The sequence below is a fragment of the Oxyura jamaicensis genome, chromosome 4 (assembly GCF_011077185.1).
Source record: "Oxyura jamaicensis isolate SHBP4307 breed ruddy duck chromosome 4, BPBGC_Ojam_1.0, whole genome shotgun sequence".
Classification (NCBI taxonomy): Eukaryota; Metazoa; Chordata; class Aves; order Anseriformes; family Anatidae; genus Oxyura; species Oxyura jamaicensis.
In genome coordinates, this window is record NC_048896.1 from 77,608,381 (window position 1) to 77,624,952 (window position 16,572).

A 16,572-nucleotide genomic window follows, 5' to 3' on the forward strand; every position below is an offset into this window, starting at 1 on the left:
GTAATTTTTTCCCCTTCCTGTTTACAGTCTTTCTGAACAAGGTTGAGTCCTTAAAATGTTACTACATTTGTTTCCTACCACCTTTGTTACTGATAATCTCAGAGAAAGATTGTAGGAATTTAATTAATCTAACTGAATTAAACCACATTACTGTGCCTTTTGCTTATCAGCCTTTTAGCATTAAAAAAAAAAAATCCCATAGCTATAAAATCATTCCAGAATTTGCTAGCAGCCTTTTTGAGTTAATAGTTTGCTATTTGTTTTGATAAAAAATTAATAGGAATTGTATCTTCTAGGATCCATTCAGCCTTCCTGACTGTGCTGTAGCTTCTCTGCAGGGAGAGGGAAATGCAGTTTGCCAAAAGGAGTGAAGTGGGGGGTGCACCGCTTCCCCTGAGCAAGTGAACTGCTTATCAGATCAAGCGGTACTGGCTTCATTGAGTTGCACTGAACTGGAGCTGAAAAAAGCGGGGAGGATGATTTTGGTAGTCTGTCTTGCATCAGCAGGATTTTAATTGGCACATTGCAGCAATAGTGACTGGCATCCCATAAATACCAAAGATAGATTTTAATGTACAATCTTCTACTTCAGAAGATTCATTTTTTTCTAACTCTGCAATATAATGATGCACATTAATTCCTAGGTGCAGTCAAATATGGGGAAAGTCAGGCTGGTTATCATGGTGAGTTGCTCTAGTCTCTGTGGAGCTCCTACAAGTTATGCCATGGGGAGGCAACGCTTTGGCCTAGTTGTACACAGTATAAATAACTGAAAATGTGAGTGCCTTATAGACTGTTATTGTAATGCTCCACAATTCTTGAAAGGTATTTGGTGTCTGCATCAGATATTTAATGCAAATGTATTAATTCAAGTCAGGTTTTCAGCAGGCACAACGCTGATGAGTTCATTAGATGTTTGCACATCTGGGCCAACACACTTGTTGTTGGCCCATTTTTTTGGTTTGTTTTTTTGCATTAATTAACTTCTGTGAGTAATCAAAAAAACATGTAAGCAGGTGTTAGTACAAGTTCTGCACTGGTGTAGCACAGGGGTTTTAAGTGCTATAGGTAAAGTGAAGCTGGGCAAGCTAGCTTGTGTCTTTTTTCCTTAACTATGAAAACTGCTTCTTTTCTGCTGCAGATAATTTTAAGGTCTGCTTGTAGAATCGTAGAATCAGTTAGGTTGGAAGAGACTTCTAAGATGATCTGATCCGGCCTTTAACCTATCACTTTCAAGTCCACCATTATCCATGTCACTAAGCTCCATCTACGTGGGTTTTGAAGATCTCTGGTGGTGGCTTCACTGTCTCCATGGGCAGCCTGTTCCAATACTTCACAACCCTTTCAGTGATTTTTTTTTTCCTGATAACAAACCTAAACCTCCCCTAGCACAACGTAAGGCCATTTCCTCATGTCTTATCACTTAGTGTCTGGGAGATGAGACTAATCCACACCTTGCTATAGTCTCCTTTTAGGTTTTATGAAATTTGTGAAAATGGCTCTCTGAGAATTGTCTATTTTATTTGACCAGAGTTTGTTCTGTCACTTCCAAAAAATACTGCCCCCATTTTCATGTTTACTTGGTCTTTCATCATTTGTATGCTCTGGCGACTATTGTTGCAGGGCCTAATGCAGCTCATGTTATATTTAAGTGTTTGTCTGGAATTTATCACTGAGACAAGGATTGAACCCTCAGCTCAGAAAATTCCCTCTGGTTTAAATAATACCAGCTGTTTGCCCTGTAAGAGATGAAATCTGACAGCCTTACTTTCTAACACAGGTGTACTCTGATGCTACAGCCCGTGTTCTCTTGCTTATGGAATCTGTCTTTGTAATTACAGCTCCTTCGAATGACAATAGCAAAGCAAAGACTCGGAGATGATGAAGTTGGGGCTCGCCACTTTGCAGCACATGAACGTGAGGATCTTGTCCAACAGTTGGAGAAGGCTCGAGAACAAGTAATAATGAAATGGGCACACATTGTCGTGTTTTACAGAGCTGGTGTAATTGCAAGTAAATGACAGTTGCTCTTGTGTTTTGAGAGCTGGTAGCTGATTAGCACTGCACATAGTGGTGAAGGTGTTGGGATTTTTTACTGGTACTGTTCTTATTAAGCACTAATTTAAGCATGCATGCGTGGTAATTACTGAATTTACTGATCTCAGGAATTCCTTCTCAATATTATTGATGATCCTCTTGTAGTGTACAGCAACAACTTGTGAGAACAGTATCGCTGATGAAAGAGACTTAGCGAAAGCTGTTGTGCGTAGTATTCAACTCAATATGTTGTGGCTGATGGATCAAATTCAATCAAACTCCTCTGAATCAAATTTTCAGTAGTAGATTTAAGGTTGTTTGCTCTTCCTCCTACGTCATAGCCATTCGTTCCTCCCTTTGGAAAAAATCTTGAAGAAGACCTCCCTTCTTCCTACTTCACATCTGTGTTAATATTATGTGCCGTGCACTATCCAGCCCATCTTTCCCTAATACTGACTGATAGCTTTCGGAGTTGTTTTTAGGGTGTTTTTTGTTGATCCATGCTTATTCCTACCAATGACACGCTCAGTGAGCCATTCTGTGATCCAGGAGAAAGTGCAAATTTCTTATTCTCAGTTTTCACTCCAAATGCAATACTCTTCTAGTTTACCAGAAGGACTGTTGCCTGCACTTGCTCTTTTCCCCATTTGATTTGCTCTGTGACCTCTGTTCCCAAGTTCTCTATCTGTCCAGCATGTGGCTTCGTCACCTGATTTTCTGTTGTCTTTCTCTGGCTTATCAGAGTTTTTTGAGCTGCACATGGAGACTTCTCAGCTCATTGCAGGCTTTATTCAACATTCAGTGTTTCCTCTCCCTGAAAGTTTGAAGCTCTTTGTCCCTGAGTATTTTCTATACTGGGCTCTTTCACCCTTTAGTTTAATACCAAAACTCACCCTGACAATTCCATGCTGGCTTATTTTGTACTTTTCTCGGTTCCTTTTCTTTCTCTGTGGATCTTTATTGCTGAAAATCCTGTAATTAGTACAGATTTCCCATACTATTTCTTCTGTATTTTTTCTCTGTAAAAAATTACAGATTTTTTTATTCCATCCTCCAAATTTGCAAAATTCTTATTCTGTTTAGTTTAACCTTGGAGTCCTGGAAATTGTGTCCCAGAACAAGCTCAATGTGTTCTTAGCAAATTTATTGTATGAATTAAGGTTTATTTTGCTGTTAGGTTTTAGTCATTTTGTAGAAGTTTTGTAAAACAAGTCTAATTGCTAAGGTTATTTAAATTCAAATTAACAAAATAATACCGAGATAGGGTAAAAATACGGAGGGTTATAATAGTGGGAAAGACTTTTCACTGTCCAAAATCAGTCCTGTTCAGACACACAGTGCTTGTTGCTGTTTTCAGTTTGTGCACTATGCATTTTTTTTCTAGAGTTCAAAACAGTGATACAGTTCCTTTCTTTTCAGATCGAGACTCTGAGACTTGATCTTCAAGCTGCGCTGGATGAGCTACAGGATGTTAAAGAAGAACGCTCTTTTTACCAAGATAAGTCTGATAGACTAAACCAAGAACTTAATCATGTCTTAGGAGGACATGAGAATCGTATCATCGACATAGATGCTCTGTGTATGGAGAACAGGTGAGCGCATGACAAAGCTCACCGAGTCACAACAAAACCTTAATGAAAATACGTCCTAGAATTAAAGCTAAGAGGTTTTGGTTATTTGTTTTGTCTATTTTGTTTCTGCTCTAGCCAACCATCAAAGAATATTGAGAAAGTCAAGCTGCAGGAAATTACTAATGTTTTATTTGGCTATAGAGATGTAAGTGATATTCCCAAACATTGCTAAATGTGGAAAAGAAAGAGAAGTGCACGCCTTTTCAACCCCATCATTGTATGGGACCAAACCCAAGAATGTTAAAAATCAGTGTTTTAAGAAACTCCTAGTGAGCTGTAATGGGCTAAACCTGAGTTGTAAACATGGATTTCAAGTACTCTTAGTTTAACAGTTTTGGACATCTCACCACAGGGAGAGGTTGTCAACAGGGAACGATTTCCCAACAGTGCTTTGCTTATGAACTTACTCATGTAGATATTCTTGTCTCTGCTGTGGAAAACAAACAAACAAAAAAAAGTGTTTTATGGTCTCTGCTAAGGGCAACAGAGAAGAGTCGCTGGCAGAGCTATGGCAGGTACCTCCCTTAATGTCAACAAGTACGTTAAAGTGAAATAGAGCTTGTAAGACGCTTTCTCTTTACAAAGACTTACACTTCAGGTAGGAAAGTGTAATACCAAAGGCGTTACTTCCTCCCAGCATTTCCAATGTTTTGTTTTGTTTTGTTTTGTATGGCCTACCAAGTTCTGTATCAATTTAAGGCCCCCTGCTCCTGATGTCAGTGTCAATTTTTTTTCTTTTACATTATTAGAAACCCTAATGCAGCTGCAATAGCACTACAAAAGAGGATATTATATGAACTCTTTATACCCCGAAAATATATTTAATAGCTGTCTAATCCAAGTGCACAGACTTTGTAAGGAAGAATAGTATTGTTCTAGTTACTGTGACCATTTTTCAGCTATGCTTTGTGATCGCTAATGAGACGTGCCATGTGAGTGAGTGATAACTGCAATGCAAAAGCTCTGCATAGTTGACTCCTGTGTTGACATATATACAAATCTTAAGTGTCCATCTTACAAGCTTGCAGACACAGAGGACCCCAGAATCCTGAGAAACAGTATAGTTGTGCAAGATTCTTGACAAATGTAACAGAAGGGCAGCCTACTTTTCTGATACAGTTTGTTTCTCTACTTAAATTTTGATGGGGTCAAGAGCAGTTAAGATTTTGTTATTTTATCCCTCTGAAAACTGTAGAGGGAAAAGAATTCTCAGTAACCCAAAGAGAGGACATTCCGCATAGTAAAGAGGAGCACTTGAGGCAATGCTCAATCTAACATGATGTAAAAGATGACTTTTTTTTTTCAGGTATCTTCAAGAGAGATTAAAGCAACTTCAAGAGGAGGTCAACCTTCTTAAGTCTAATATTACTAAATATAAGGTAAAATCATCTCAATGTATCTATCATCTAAACTGGGCTTTGTTGTTTGTGGAGGTTATTGTTCATTCTTGGGTTTACATGCATTAAAAGGACAAGGTTATGCTTTCAAAGCAAAATCACTCTTAACATTCTGACAATATTAGCGTGTATACATATTACATGCTCAGTAATTTTGTAGGCTTTTCAGCTGATGTAGAACGATGTGTTAACTATTAGGGGCACTTGGAAAAGTGAAGCAATTTTTATTTTATTTTATTTCTAAGTTCTGTGGCTGGTAGGTCAGAAGTAACAAGTCATACTGTGTGTGGGAAATGGCTGCGGCTGCATTCCTGTCACAAGCACTTCTCGCCTCGCTGTTCCTAATGGTTCCACTGTTTGTTCCTAATGAGTGCTGAGTCTTCATGGTTCCTTCGTTCCTGGGTTAAAGTCTACATTGTTTTGCACTGAACCTTCAGGACTGAACCTCAAGGGCCAAATATTCTCGGTCTTTCCTGAAGTCAAGCTCTTCTATTCTCTTCTCCATGTGATTTTGCAGAGTGGGAGGAGAGGACTGCTTGTCAGGGCATGGGAATGGTTGTCTTAGGACCATCAGTAGGATTGCTTAACCATTTAGGTCACTGTGAAGCAGTCACAGCACTAATTGCTTTTTGTGCACGATCAAAAATTCTGAAAGTATCGCCAAGTTCATTTCAGTGTCTGTACAGAGTTTGTCAGTTCATGGGTGAGAACTAAACATCCTGGTGGCCTCAGGGGTTTCACATAACTGGAGTTGTTTTGCAAGAGCTGGACTTTTGTAGCAGGATCATTCTGCTATTAAGTCCTGAAAGTCAGTATTTCCTCCTGAAAGGAATTACAGAAGTTCTGATAGGAGGAGTTTGAGATTTCTATTTGAACCCTATCCAGAGAAATGGTGGGGAAGGTCTGATTTTGTTCCTGACTGATGCCGTTTACAGAATACTGCAGCATCTTCATTGGCACTCATCAGTTTATTCAAAAATAGACAAGTCTTAAAAATGCATGGGGTTAGGGTAAGGGGTTGGAGAGACTACAATAAAGTGATTGCAATGAGGCAGAATGAGTCTTTTAATGTTGCAAAAACTGTGCTGTAATATTCCAGGAAGATCACACTTCCATAGGATATTACCACATAGCATACTATCCATAGGATACTGTCCCATAGTATACTATCCATAGGATACTATCAGTGTAGCTTCAGGCCCTGTGGAGAAGTTCTGAGACCAAAATCCAATTCAGACTTTTTACTGCTAATGAAGGGAGTAAAGTAGAACTTTTTGGCTGCTGTTTTTCCAAGTAAGATATTTGTTGTTTCCTCAGAATGCACTAGAGAGGCGAAAAAATTCAAAGACTCATGGCAGATCCAGTAGCAGTGCTCTGACTGGAGTCCTGTCTGCAAAGCAAGGTATTACATAACCGCAGCATGGTGTTGCATGTCTCATTGACTTCCTTTCATCTTACCTCTTAATTTCAGTAACACTTTCCTCACCAACCGAAACAAAATCTTTTTTTTTTCTTTTGTGTTTATTATCATGTGCTGTTTTTTCATCCTTTTCTCAGTTGACTTGATACAAGATTTACCTCTTGAGTATTGCTTTTCCTTTTGTTATTCCTTCACCATTCATTCTCTTCCCAGTCAACTGGATCAAATGTATTCTTTCTTATCTGTTAGCCTGTTTGCAACTTTGACCCTGACAAATCACTTCTTTATTCAGTCTCTCTCCTCTGCTAACAATGACAATCTCGATTCATATTCCAATGAAAAATACATAGGGGGATAGAGGAGGGGCCCTAAGTCAAATTTTCTGCTCCTTATATTCAGATGTTTTGCAAAAAAAAATCTTGTCCCGCGTTTCTTCGTGGCAAGCAAAATGGCATAATCTCCCCCTTCAAACAAAAAGTCAAGATTAAAAAAGAAGGGAAAGCAGAATAGTAGAGAAAATTCTCTGTGCCAAGCAGTATACCTTGCACCCTGCCGTTGAGGTGTCGTCGGTACATTCATACACACACACGAGATCAGTAGTATTTGTTGTAGTAGGTTGAAAATATTTTTTGGCTCCTCTTGTGTCCTCTTCTTCATATAGTCGCGTATAAAGAGGCAGAGCCAGATTCTAGTTACAGAAGTAACTAGTGAACTTCCTGATGTGGCTGAAAGGTGAACAGGCTCTAAGCTGCAGAGGAAGTTCACGGGTGACTATTTTCACATCAATCTTAAATAACCTGAAGGATATAAGATTTACAAAAAGTAATATAAAAGCTTCCTTGTGGGCTTATATTTTAATGTAAGTGAGAGAACAATACCCCATTTTTACCATCTGTAGGCCTCAATGGTTTAGCAGAATGAGTTTGTTTCCTCCTGAACAAAAGTCATTTTCCAGAAGCAGAATTAAATGAACAGAAAATGTGTCTGCTTATTCCTGTTCTGGCAATTGTTGTGGAATAACAGTCAGCTCAAAAAGCCACCATCTTTCTGTCAGCTGTGTATTATATTTCTGGTCTTTTGGAGTTGTTTGTTAGTTGAAAGAAAATATGTATTCATTTAAGTAATAATTCTTTGATGTTAAGTAAATGTTTGTGTCACATCTCTCTGCATGAGAAGCCAAAACTCATTTGTGTTTTTAACATTATAGTCCAAGAGTTGTTGTCGGAGGATCATGGATGTAGCCTTCCAGCCACGCCACAGTCCATTTCAGATCTCAAATCACTGGCCACTGCTCTGTTGGAAACGATCCATGAAAAAAACATGGTCATACAACACCAAAGGCAAACAAACAAGTAGGTAGCATGACTTCTAAGTAAAACAGAACTTACCAAGCTATTGAAAGTCATAGTCCTGGGGGAGTTTCAGGGAAATGGAAAGGGAGGTCTGTTTTCAGAGAGAATTCATTGTCATTGCTAACAGGTGGGTTCTTCAGGTTTTAGAACTGAAAGATCGGCTATGTGTTTAGAGAAAAAAAATACATTTTAAAGAGACCTGCCTGCTTCCGCTATGCAAGGATTGATTTACAGCTAAGGGTGAAGATAAACCATAGGAAACCGTTTGGTTTCTAGCAATGAAGTGGCATTTCTAGCAGGTAGTCTGTAGAGAGAGCCAAAGAAAAGCAGCCAGGAGGAAAGACACCCTTGAAATGGAGAAGATATATGATAAATCAACTGTTAACAACAAACACTGGTGAGAATAGTAAATGATGCACCTAGGAAAGGGTCTGAAAAGTTTTAATGTGACATTTGTCACAGGCTAGTAGCCTGTGTGTCATATGGATGAAAGCTGTCGCTCCTGTAGTAACTTGCCAAAAGTTTTAGGAGATAAATGCAATTATATTGCTACTGTATGATTATATTTTATTTTTTTTAAATCTGAACTGAACTTTCAAGGAGAATTTGTTTACCCTTAGCTGTTCTACTCATCAGGAGAATTCTTTGTACCTTGCACAGCACCTATCATGGCAGAATATCATCGTTTTTGACACATTTTCTGACATTCTGATACTATTGTCCTTATACAGTGTATGAAAATCAGAGCTAGGAAGTGTTCCTTGATGCTGCGCTCAGGTTTTTTGTTCATTGTTTTTTTTTTTTTTTTTTTCTTTCTGGCTTTTTTTGGTTGTTTGGAGGGGTTGTTTGCAACACTGAGTCACTACTGGTAATCAGAGGTTATTCAGGCTTTTCAAAAGCACATCAGGACCAGATGTCAGAAACAGGCAGACATCTTTCATGAAAGGAAGGAGTAGTACTGAAGTGAACTGTATTGCACTAGAATAGATGATTCATTTTGAAAATTCATAACTCTGATACTAGGCAGACTCCATTGCATAATTCTTAGAGATGTGGCAACAGAAGTGGAGGAGCAGTTTATAGCTGCTCTTAAATACTGTTGAGAAAGCAAATGCCTAATCAGCTAGAGGGAGACTAAAGCAGTGAGAATGTAGCCCAGCTCAAATTGATGGCAACTCAGTCAGTTCATGCCTTTTGTGTGTCATGAAATGTAAGGGGAGTTCCTGCACTGAGCAGTGTTACAGAAGCAGTGTTACACCTGCTTACACCCTTCTTGCTGCTAATGTAACATCAGCTGAGAAACAGCTCACGAGTAACTTTTGGAAGTTCAGGTATAATTGATCTTTGCCTTTTGCATCCTGATACTGTGTCATGACCTCATGTAATTATTTGCATACTCTTGCTTGTAACTGCAGCAAATTTCTTTCTTAATTTTATATCTCTTCAGTCTCTTGCATCTCTCAAATGTATTATTGTGGTGATGGCTTTACTTCCTGATACCAGTGTCTGTTTTCAACTATTGAGTATGGGCTTTCTTGAATAAGCCTTCAGTATGAGATATTATTTTATCTGTGCTCCAAACTGGTCATCTGTAGCCCTTGAAGTAAAGGTTGGACACGTGCAAAAATTAATATGTGGTGCCTAACAGAAGATGAGGTCTTAGGGGGTGGTGCTAATCCACCTCCCTCTGAAATGCGGAGTGTGCTCAGAACTGCAGTGTTGTATTTGGCTCAGGATGCTTCAGGGGAAAAAACAGAATCATAAATTCTGGGAAGGTTGAGTGAAGAGCAGCAACACTCCCGTGCAGTATGCTTGTTCTTTTTGTCACCTTTGACTTTGGTTGGATTAAAGAAGCTTTTAAGGAGCTAGGAAGAATGGGAACTTCTTCATGTGGAAACACCTGAGTCACAAAAGGGTTAAAGTGAAAAAGGGACATGCAGGTAGGACATCAGGAAAAAACATCCTTTATTTCAGGTGCATTAGGTGGTTGCTGGGGTCTCTTAATTACCATGGAAAAACTTAGAGGAGTAAAGGCTGATGTTTTCTGAAAATGGGTAAGAAACTGCCCACCTGTTGGAGCAGGTTGGAGGTGAGACTGAGGTCACTGCACAGGTGAAACAGGCAGGTCCACAGACTGGTACTGGTAGAACATCCATTCTTTGCTTGAAGACATTGCTCTGTCCAAAGGAGGAGACAGAAGTGGGGCTAGAGAGAAATGGAGTTACAGAAGGTTTTACATAAATGGAAGTCTTCTCCTTTATCCCTCTTGTCCTGTTTGGCTAGCTTTTCCTGTGCAAAGAGCTTGTTTGGAGAACACAGTTAATCTTTCAGATTGTTGTGTGAAGAAGGTGGGATTCAATTGGGTCAAGAACGTGAGACTTTTGGAGTGGTTGTTTCATTCAGGGAAGAAGTATTTTTGATACTTGATAGACGATTAATCTGTTAGTGATTCTGTTATCAGTAAGTGGGACTATTCAGACCATATGAACTTACTTCCCTCCCAACAGTTAGTGTACTCCAAAGTCAAAACCTGTTTTGTTGCTTGAAGATCGAAATCCAGCTCTGTAAGTTTCAATAACAGGATAGTAGATTTGCATTTTGATTAAATGAAGAAATAACAAGACTTTTTTTTTACTTAGATTGTAATTTGGCTGTGCTGTTGAAGTTGACTTTCTGCTGTTACCCTGTTGTTAAAAACATCCATTATTACCACTTGCTCTTGGAACAGGCACACTTTCATTATTGCTGGTTTTCTAAATATGTGGCATGATAAAAGGAACTGTGGGAGTACATGCCTAGAAATGAGTGGACTAAATCCAGCCTGTATTTTTTTTAGCTCCATTTTTACAAGATAAAGGCCCACAGGAAAGCTGGAGAGGGATTCTTTATCAGACAGTGTAGTGATAGGACAAATGGTTTTAAAGTAGAAGAGGATAGATTTAGATTAGACATTAGGAAGAAATTGTGTACCCTGAGGGTGGTGAGGCATTGGAACAGGTTGTCCAGAGAAACCGTGGATGTCCCATCCCTGGAAGTGCTCAAGGCCAGGCTGGATGGGGCTTTAAGCAACCTGGTCTGGTGGGAGGTGTCCCTGCCATGGGCAGGAACTGTATGATCCTTAAGGTCCCTTCCAACCCAAGTTCTTTGGTTCTGTGATTTAAGAAAAAAAAGTTATATGGGAAGAAGATGGGTCAGTTTGCCCATGTGATTGGTATCTACTACTGCCTAGTTTAAGTACCAGCTTGTCTTTCTCCTCTCAAGCACATTAGCTTAATTTGAAAAAGCAGTTGTAAATGAATTTTGTATGCAGTAATGTGTTGCGAGATTAAATAGTCACATAAATGTGAAAATAAACAGCCCTAACCCTGCCTAGAAAATGGATAAAAATCTTTTTGTCTTCTACCAGCAATAAACAGTTTGTTATATGTTCTTTCTTAGTGCAATTTGTTCATGAAATTGTCAGCACTCACACAAGCCAGATGAGTTTAGAAACTGCTCTCCTGCTTAGACATGTTGCACTAATTTTAACATTACTTGGGTAAGCTTGGTCATGGCCAGAAGTACAACAAGGATTGTGTTAACTTGTAACCTGTTCCATAACTAGAACTAAGTTGAAGGTGAGGTTGAACGGAGCTCAGGTGCTGTAAATCAGCACAGCTCCCTTGAGGCTATGCTCATGTGTGTTGGGAAGTGTCAGGAGTGCTAGAAGAGAGTTTCTGTATTCAGGTAGGAGCACTGCTGCCGTTACGTGACCAACAGATTTCTCTAAAACCTTGTCCTGGAGGGAGGCTTAGACAACCTCCCTTGCTGCGTTAGACGCATGACCAGAGAGCAATGGGAATAGCTACAGGCACCTTTGTCAGTGACACAATCCTGTTTCAGTCAAAGGATCTGGTCCATTAGGGCTAGAGATAGAAAATAGATTAGGGATGCTAATCGGATACTATCCAAGCAGCATCTTCCAACATACCTGCTGGTCCAGGCCACCACAACTCAGTCTTTCCACGGCTCATGTGGAAGTGCCAAATTACTTGGATAATCATAGTGGAAAGGGGCAAACCGTGCTGTTTTCAGGATTTTCAATAAACATTTATTTAAGGCTCACAGCTTTTTGTAGGATTAATTTCTCCCATACCTCTCTTCAAATAATGTGGTTTGGTGTGAACTAGAATCATACTCAACAGGGAATATATTTTGCTCTGTGTCTGAATGAAAGCAGCATCATTAAGTATTGTTCGTTCTTTCTGCAGAGCAGTGTTCAGAGCTGCAGGATGGTCCTCATGCATGAGAACCTGCAACAAAGCTGAAAAAAAAAAAAAAAAGTTTGTTGTCTCTTCTGAGACTCCAGTAGGAATTAACAGGATAGATTTGCTCCAGAATCTTTAGAAGTAGTGTGGTACAGTAGATAAATGATTTACAAAGTTTATGAGAAGCAAGAGAAGAGTGACTTTGCTGTTGTCCGAATAACAAGAGCAGTAACAGTAACTGAACTTAATATAGAGGGTGGAATTTGCTGGCTTACTGAAACTGACAGGGAGGGCAGTATCTTTTCCCCCCTTTCTGCCTTGGAACTATTGGTGAACTACTTAGTAAGATACTGAGGTGTGACCCATTTGTAGTGACGATCATTAGCCACATCAGCTTTGTTTTGTTGGCTCCCTGGCAGAGTTAACATGTATTGGAAGGAATCTTGCATGATTTCTTTGTTCCCTACCCCTAAGCCAGGGCATCTCCATATTCTTCAGCCAACCTTCAGCGGGCCCTTAGGGCAATGCAGTACACTGGGATATGAACACAGAGGTGTTGAGACTGAGTCCCTTGTATCAGAAGGAAGCATTCTGAAAGCAAAATCTACACTTGAACAATTTTGATTTTTATTGGAGATGACAGTATGAGATCCATCATAACCTTGGTGGTCTGTTTGGTTACTGGATTTCAGTGGAGAAATAACTGCTGCCACACTCTCCCCTCTGCTAGTAAACAGGATAGGCTGCTTGCTTGCTAATTGTTTTATACCCCTGTACCACCCAGTGCGTACTTCGATGTTCATTGTGAAGCTTTCTCTTTTACAATGTCTCATCCTGGTATTTTTGTGGTCTTTAAAATACTTACAGGCTTCCATTCTGTCATTGCAGAGCCCACACATGAGAGATTTCAGAAATACTTAGTCTTTGTTAATGGATTTTTCTAGCCCATTTAATATTTGCTGGTTTTGCTGTCCTTCATGTTCCAGACTCTGTCATCTTGTCAGTAATGACATTCCCAGTTTGCTCAGATGTTTGCAGCATAAAGCCTAGGTGGAGAGCATGCAGTGCAGTATTACATGGCTCTGGCAAGCTTGGGAAGGTACTGTTGCCTTGCTGTGTTGTGCTATGCTGCTTCTCAGCATTCAGTTCAAATTTAACCGACTTACCCTGTTGCTGTAATTTGATGAGTAAAACTTGCTGTCCATTATCTCTGCTGTCATGTTTAGAATTGCTGTCTGAGTGAAAAACTCAGGTTTTTCACTCTGCGTATTGTTTGGGATTTATTTAAAGACTTCCGACTCTAGGAGACTTGCTGTGCCTGTGAGAGAAACACTTTGAAAAATTTATGGGGAAAAAAAAGAGCTTTCTTTGCAAGACTGGAATCTCTCATTTGATCTTGGGAGAGAATTAAAACTGAAAGTTAAATCCTGCAGAAGAGCTAGCCGCAAATAGTATTTATGTAGGAATCAGATAGAAAAGAAGAGATGACCCTAGAAATCCAGTGAAAATAAGAGTGGGTGGGTGATAAAGGCACTAAAGGGCTTGGAGCTTTTTAGTAAAGATGAAAAGAGTTCAGCACGTAAAAGAAGAGAGATGTAGCAACAAGGCAATTTGTTGCTGCATTAAACAATCTGATTGATAAACAGACCTTTGTGAATAAGAGTAGGCCAGAATTATGACTAGAACTTCAAAATCAATCCATATATTGAATTTTGCATATTTAGATCGCATAGCTTTTACCTTCCAAATTTGGCTGCAGAGAAAGTAAAGGAACTGGGAAGAGAGATTTGCAAGCAATGGAAATAGAAATACTGTGAGTTGCTATTCTTGGTCTGTAATGTTATGCAAAGGTTGACTGTCTAGTACATCCTAGAACTTCTTTTTTAAATCTTTTTTTTTTTTTTTTTTTAAATCATGGGATAAGTAAGACCACTATATTTCATTTTATCTATACTCTGGGGGAGGCTGTCTGTTGCCATTAGTAAAAAGTGGTAATTGTTCACAGGTTTACTACACTAGTTAAGTAGTAAGTTAAAAATTCAATTGTAGTCATGTAAACAAGTAGGCTTTGGTTGCCTTACTAGGACAAGGAATCTCATCTCAGCTGAATATTTCTGTTTTTTTGTTGTCTTTTTTTTTTCAAAGAATTTTAGGTAATCGAGTGGCAGAACTTGAAAAGAAGTTAAAAACTTTGGAAATTGCTGGTTTGTGGAGTCTTCCAGGTTAGTAAAAATTCAAGAAAACAGCTTGCATTATTTAGTTTTCAGGGATATATTTGCATTTAAAAAAAGCTTGGCTATATTTTTTAAATGACAGTTATTTTATGAATGTGCAGTATTTTGTGAATGACAGTACTTTGTGGAGCATGTTTGCAAAATTAGAAACCTCTAATAAACATTAAGTTGAAACCAAAACTCGTGAGGCTCTTTAAACCCTATTTCTGGTATGGATACTACAAAATAAGTGTTGGAAATAATCAAATTGTCTCCATAGTTTGAAAGTTAGGAAAAAAAAGAAAGGCAAAAACTTTGAGCTATTTTATTTAAACAGTTGTATAAAACGATACACACAGGATAATAGCTGTCATGTTTTTCAACAGGTTTTTTTGATTAATTTTGTACTTTTTGTAACTTCCATGGTTTTTATTGCTGTATTTTATAATGTTTTTCTGTAGAATATTATCATTCTCTGAGAAACTGGAAATGTAAATGATCTGAAATTTTCTAGTTCCTCTCTCCAGAACAGGATTATTCCCTGTAGCATCTTAAGTATTGTATTTGGTTTAAATTACTCAAGTAATGGGAGATTAATCTGCTTCCTAATAGACCTTGCTGTTAGGAAAATGGGCAATATTTAATTTACATTTTCTTTTTGCTTCTTTTCTTCCCATTACACCTAATTGTATCTTTTTTAACCACTGTAAATTATGCTGCTCCATTGTTGGTGTTTGCACCATTAGGCATTGTTGTTTACAGCTTCCTATCAGTGGGGGTGGGAGCTAGTATGGTTCAGGCTTCTGGGTTTTTGGCTCTGTGCTTTCATACCTAAAATTTTCATCTAGAGGAAAACATTTGACAAAGCTGAAGAGAACTAGTGAAAAAGCAATGTGGCCTGATGTGTTATGTCTGCCTGTAGCAGGCATTCTGAATCGTCTTTCTGGAACTGGCTTTCATTGGGGCTTTCCAGAACTGAAAGTCCCAAATTTGTTCCAATGGGTTACTCTTCAATTAAGCATCTAATGTGCATACAGTGCTGAGAGCATTTGTCCCTCCCCACATTCTCCAAAAAGTGCAGGTGAAATATTTGTCAAGATCCTGCTAATAGAGTTTTGTACATTAGTACAAATGTGTATCATAAGCTCACTGGGTTAACGTACTGTAGGGTTGGTTGTGTTTTTTTTTCCCCCAAAATAGTGTTCCATGAAATTAGTACACTAATAAAATCAATGTTTATAATCTTTACAAAATGTATTAAAAAGAACAGACAGTGGGAACTAATTGCTCCGTTGTTGGTCTGTGTAGGTAAGACATCAAATTAATATTTATACAATAACAACTGTCTCTTTCCTTCCTTTTTTTTTTTGCTGCCTGAAGGCCTGAGCTACAATGTCTCAGTGGGATTTGGGAGTAGGTTCTGCTTGACATATATATTTTTAGTAACTGATTCTAGCAGCACATTAAATATTACGACTGCATGTAAATAAATGGAAATGTTATCTGAACATTTTTATATCTGTCAGGTTAAGGTGTTCAGTCAAATGAATTAGATGACCACAAGAGAAATAGAAGCTGCTCTACAAGCACTTTGTTTAAATTGAGGAAAATAGTAAGAAAGGATGATCCTTAATAGTTGTCAATGAATTTTACAGTAACTTATGAATTCTGTTGATCACCAAGGTTGGTTTGTTAATTTGCTGCCTCCCTTTTAAATCAAGAGTGTAGTTTTGTTTCCAAATGCACTGTATTCCCAATGTGGTCAGAAAGAGCCTTGTTTCAACTGGTGGGTTGCCACGTTTCTTTTAGAGTGTGAAAAGCTTCTGCTCCATAAAACAGCAGCATGTAATAGATAGCATAGGAATTATCATAATGGACTCTGCAGCTGAATGTGAGCTTGGGTGAGAGGCAGCACACATCTTACCTAGTCAGTCTTAAATCCAAAGAGATGATATGGTTGTGAGACTTCTGTCTCTGGAAGAACATGTAGATGAAAGCTGATATTCAGTCTACCACTGAAAGAAATGCACCTTATAAATTGCAGGGTTTTTATCTGAACTCTCCGTTCCTACTTGGGCATCATTGTCCGTATGACATTTAAAACACCCATTGTCACCGTGATATTAATACCATCCAAATGCTGTTAATAAATGATATTAATAAACTTCATCCTATTGAATAAAAGAGCTTGACTGCTTCTAACTTTTTTGTTAGGTGACATACTTGTCATCTGCTTTTTGTGCAACGTATGAATTAACTATGGGGAAGCTAAATC

General features: G+C 38.6%; 1 protein-coding gene across 4 annotated transcripts in view; it reads left to right on the forward strand.

Moving 5' to 3' along the window:
* Window positions 1-16,572, forward strand: part of CCDC149 (coiled-coil domain containing 149) — a 51,790-nt gene that overhangs the window by 23,735 nt on the left and 11,483 nt on the right. For 2 of the 4 annotated variants that reach the window (XM_035324754.1, XM_035324755.1), the window contains exons 5-11: window positions 1,842-1,958; window positions 3,457-3,629; window positions 4,975-5,047; window positions 6,383-6,467; window positions 7,693-7,837; window positions 14,230-14,306; window positions 15,678-15,710. In XM_035324754.1, coding sequence (XP_035180645.1) covers window positions 1,842-1,958; window positions 3,457-3,629; window positions 4,975-5,047; window positions 6,383-6,467; window positions 7,693-7,837; window positions 14,230-14,306; window positions 15,678-15,710 — 703 coding nt within the window. The remainder of the gene's footprint in view (window positions 1-1,841; window positions 1,959-3,456; window positions 3,630-4,974; window positions 5,048-6,382; window positions 6,468-7,692; window positions 7,838-14,229; window positions 14,307-15,677; window positions 15,711-16,572) is intronic. The other 2 variants (XM_035324756.1, XM_035324757.1) reach the window with 1 other exon arrangement.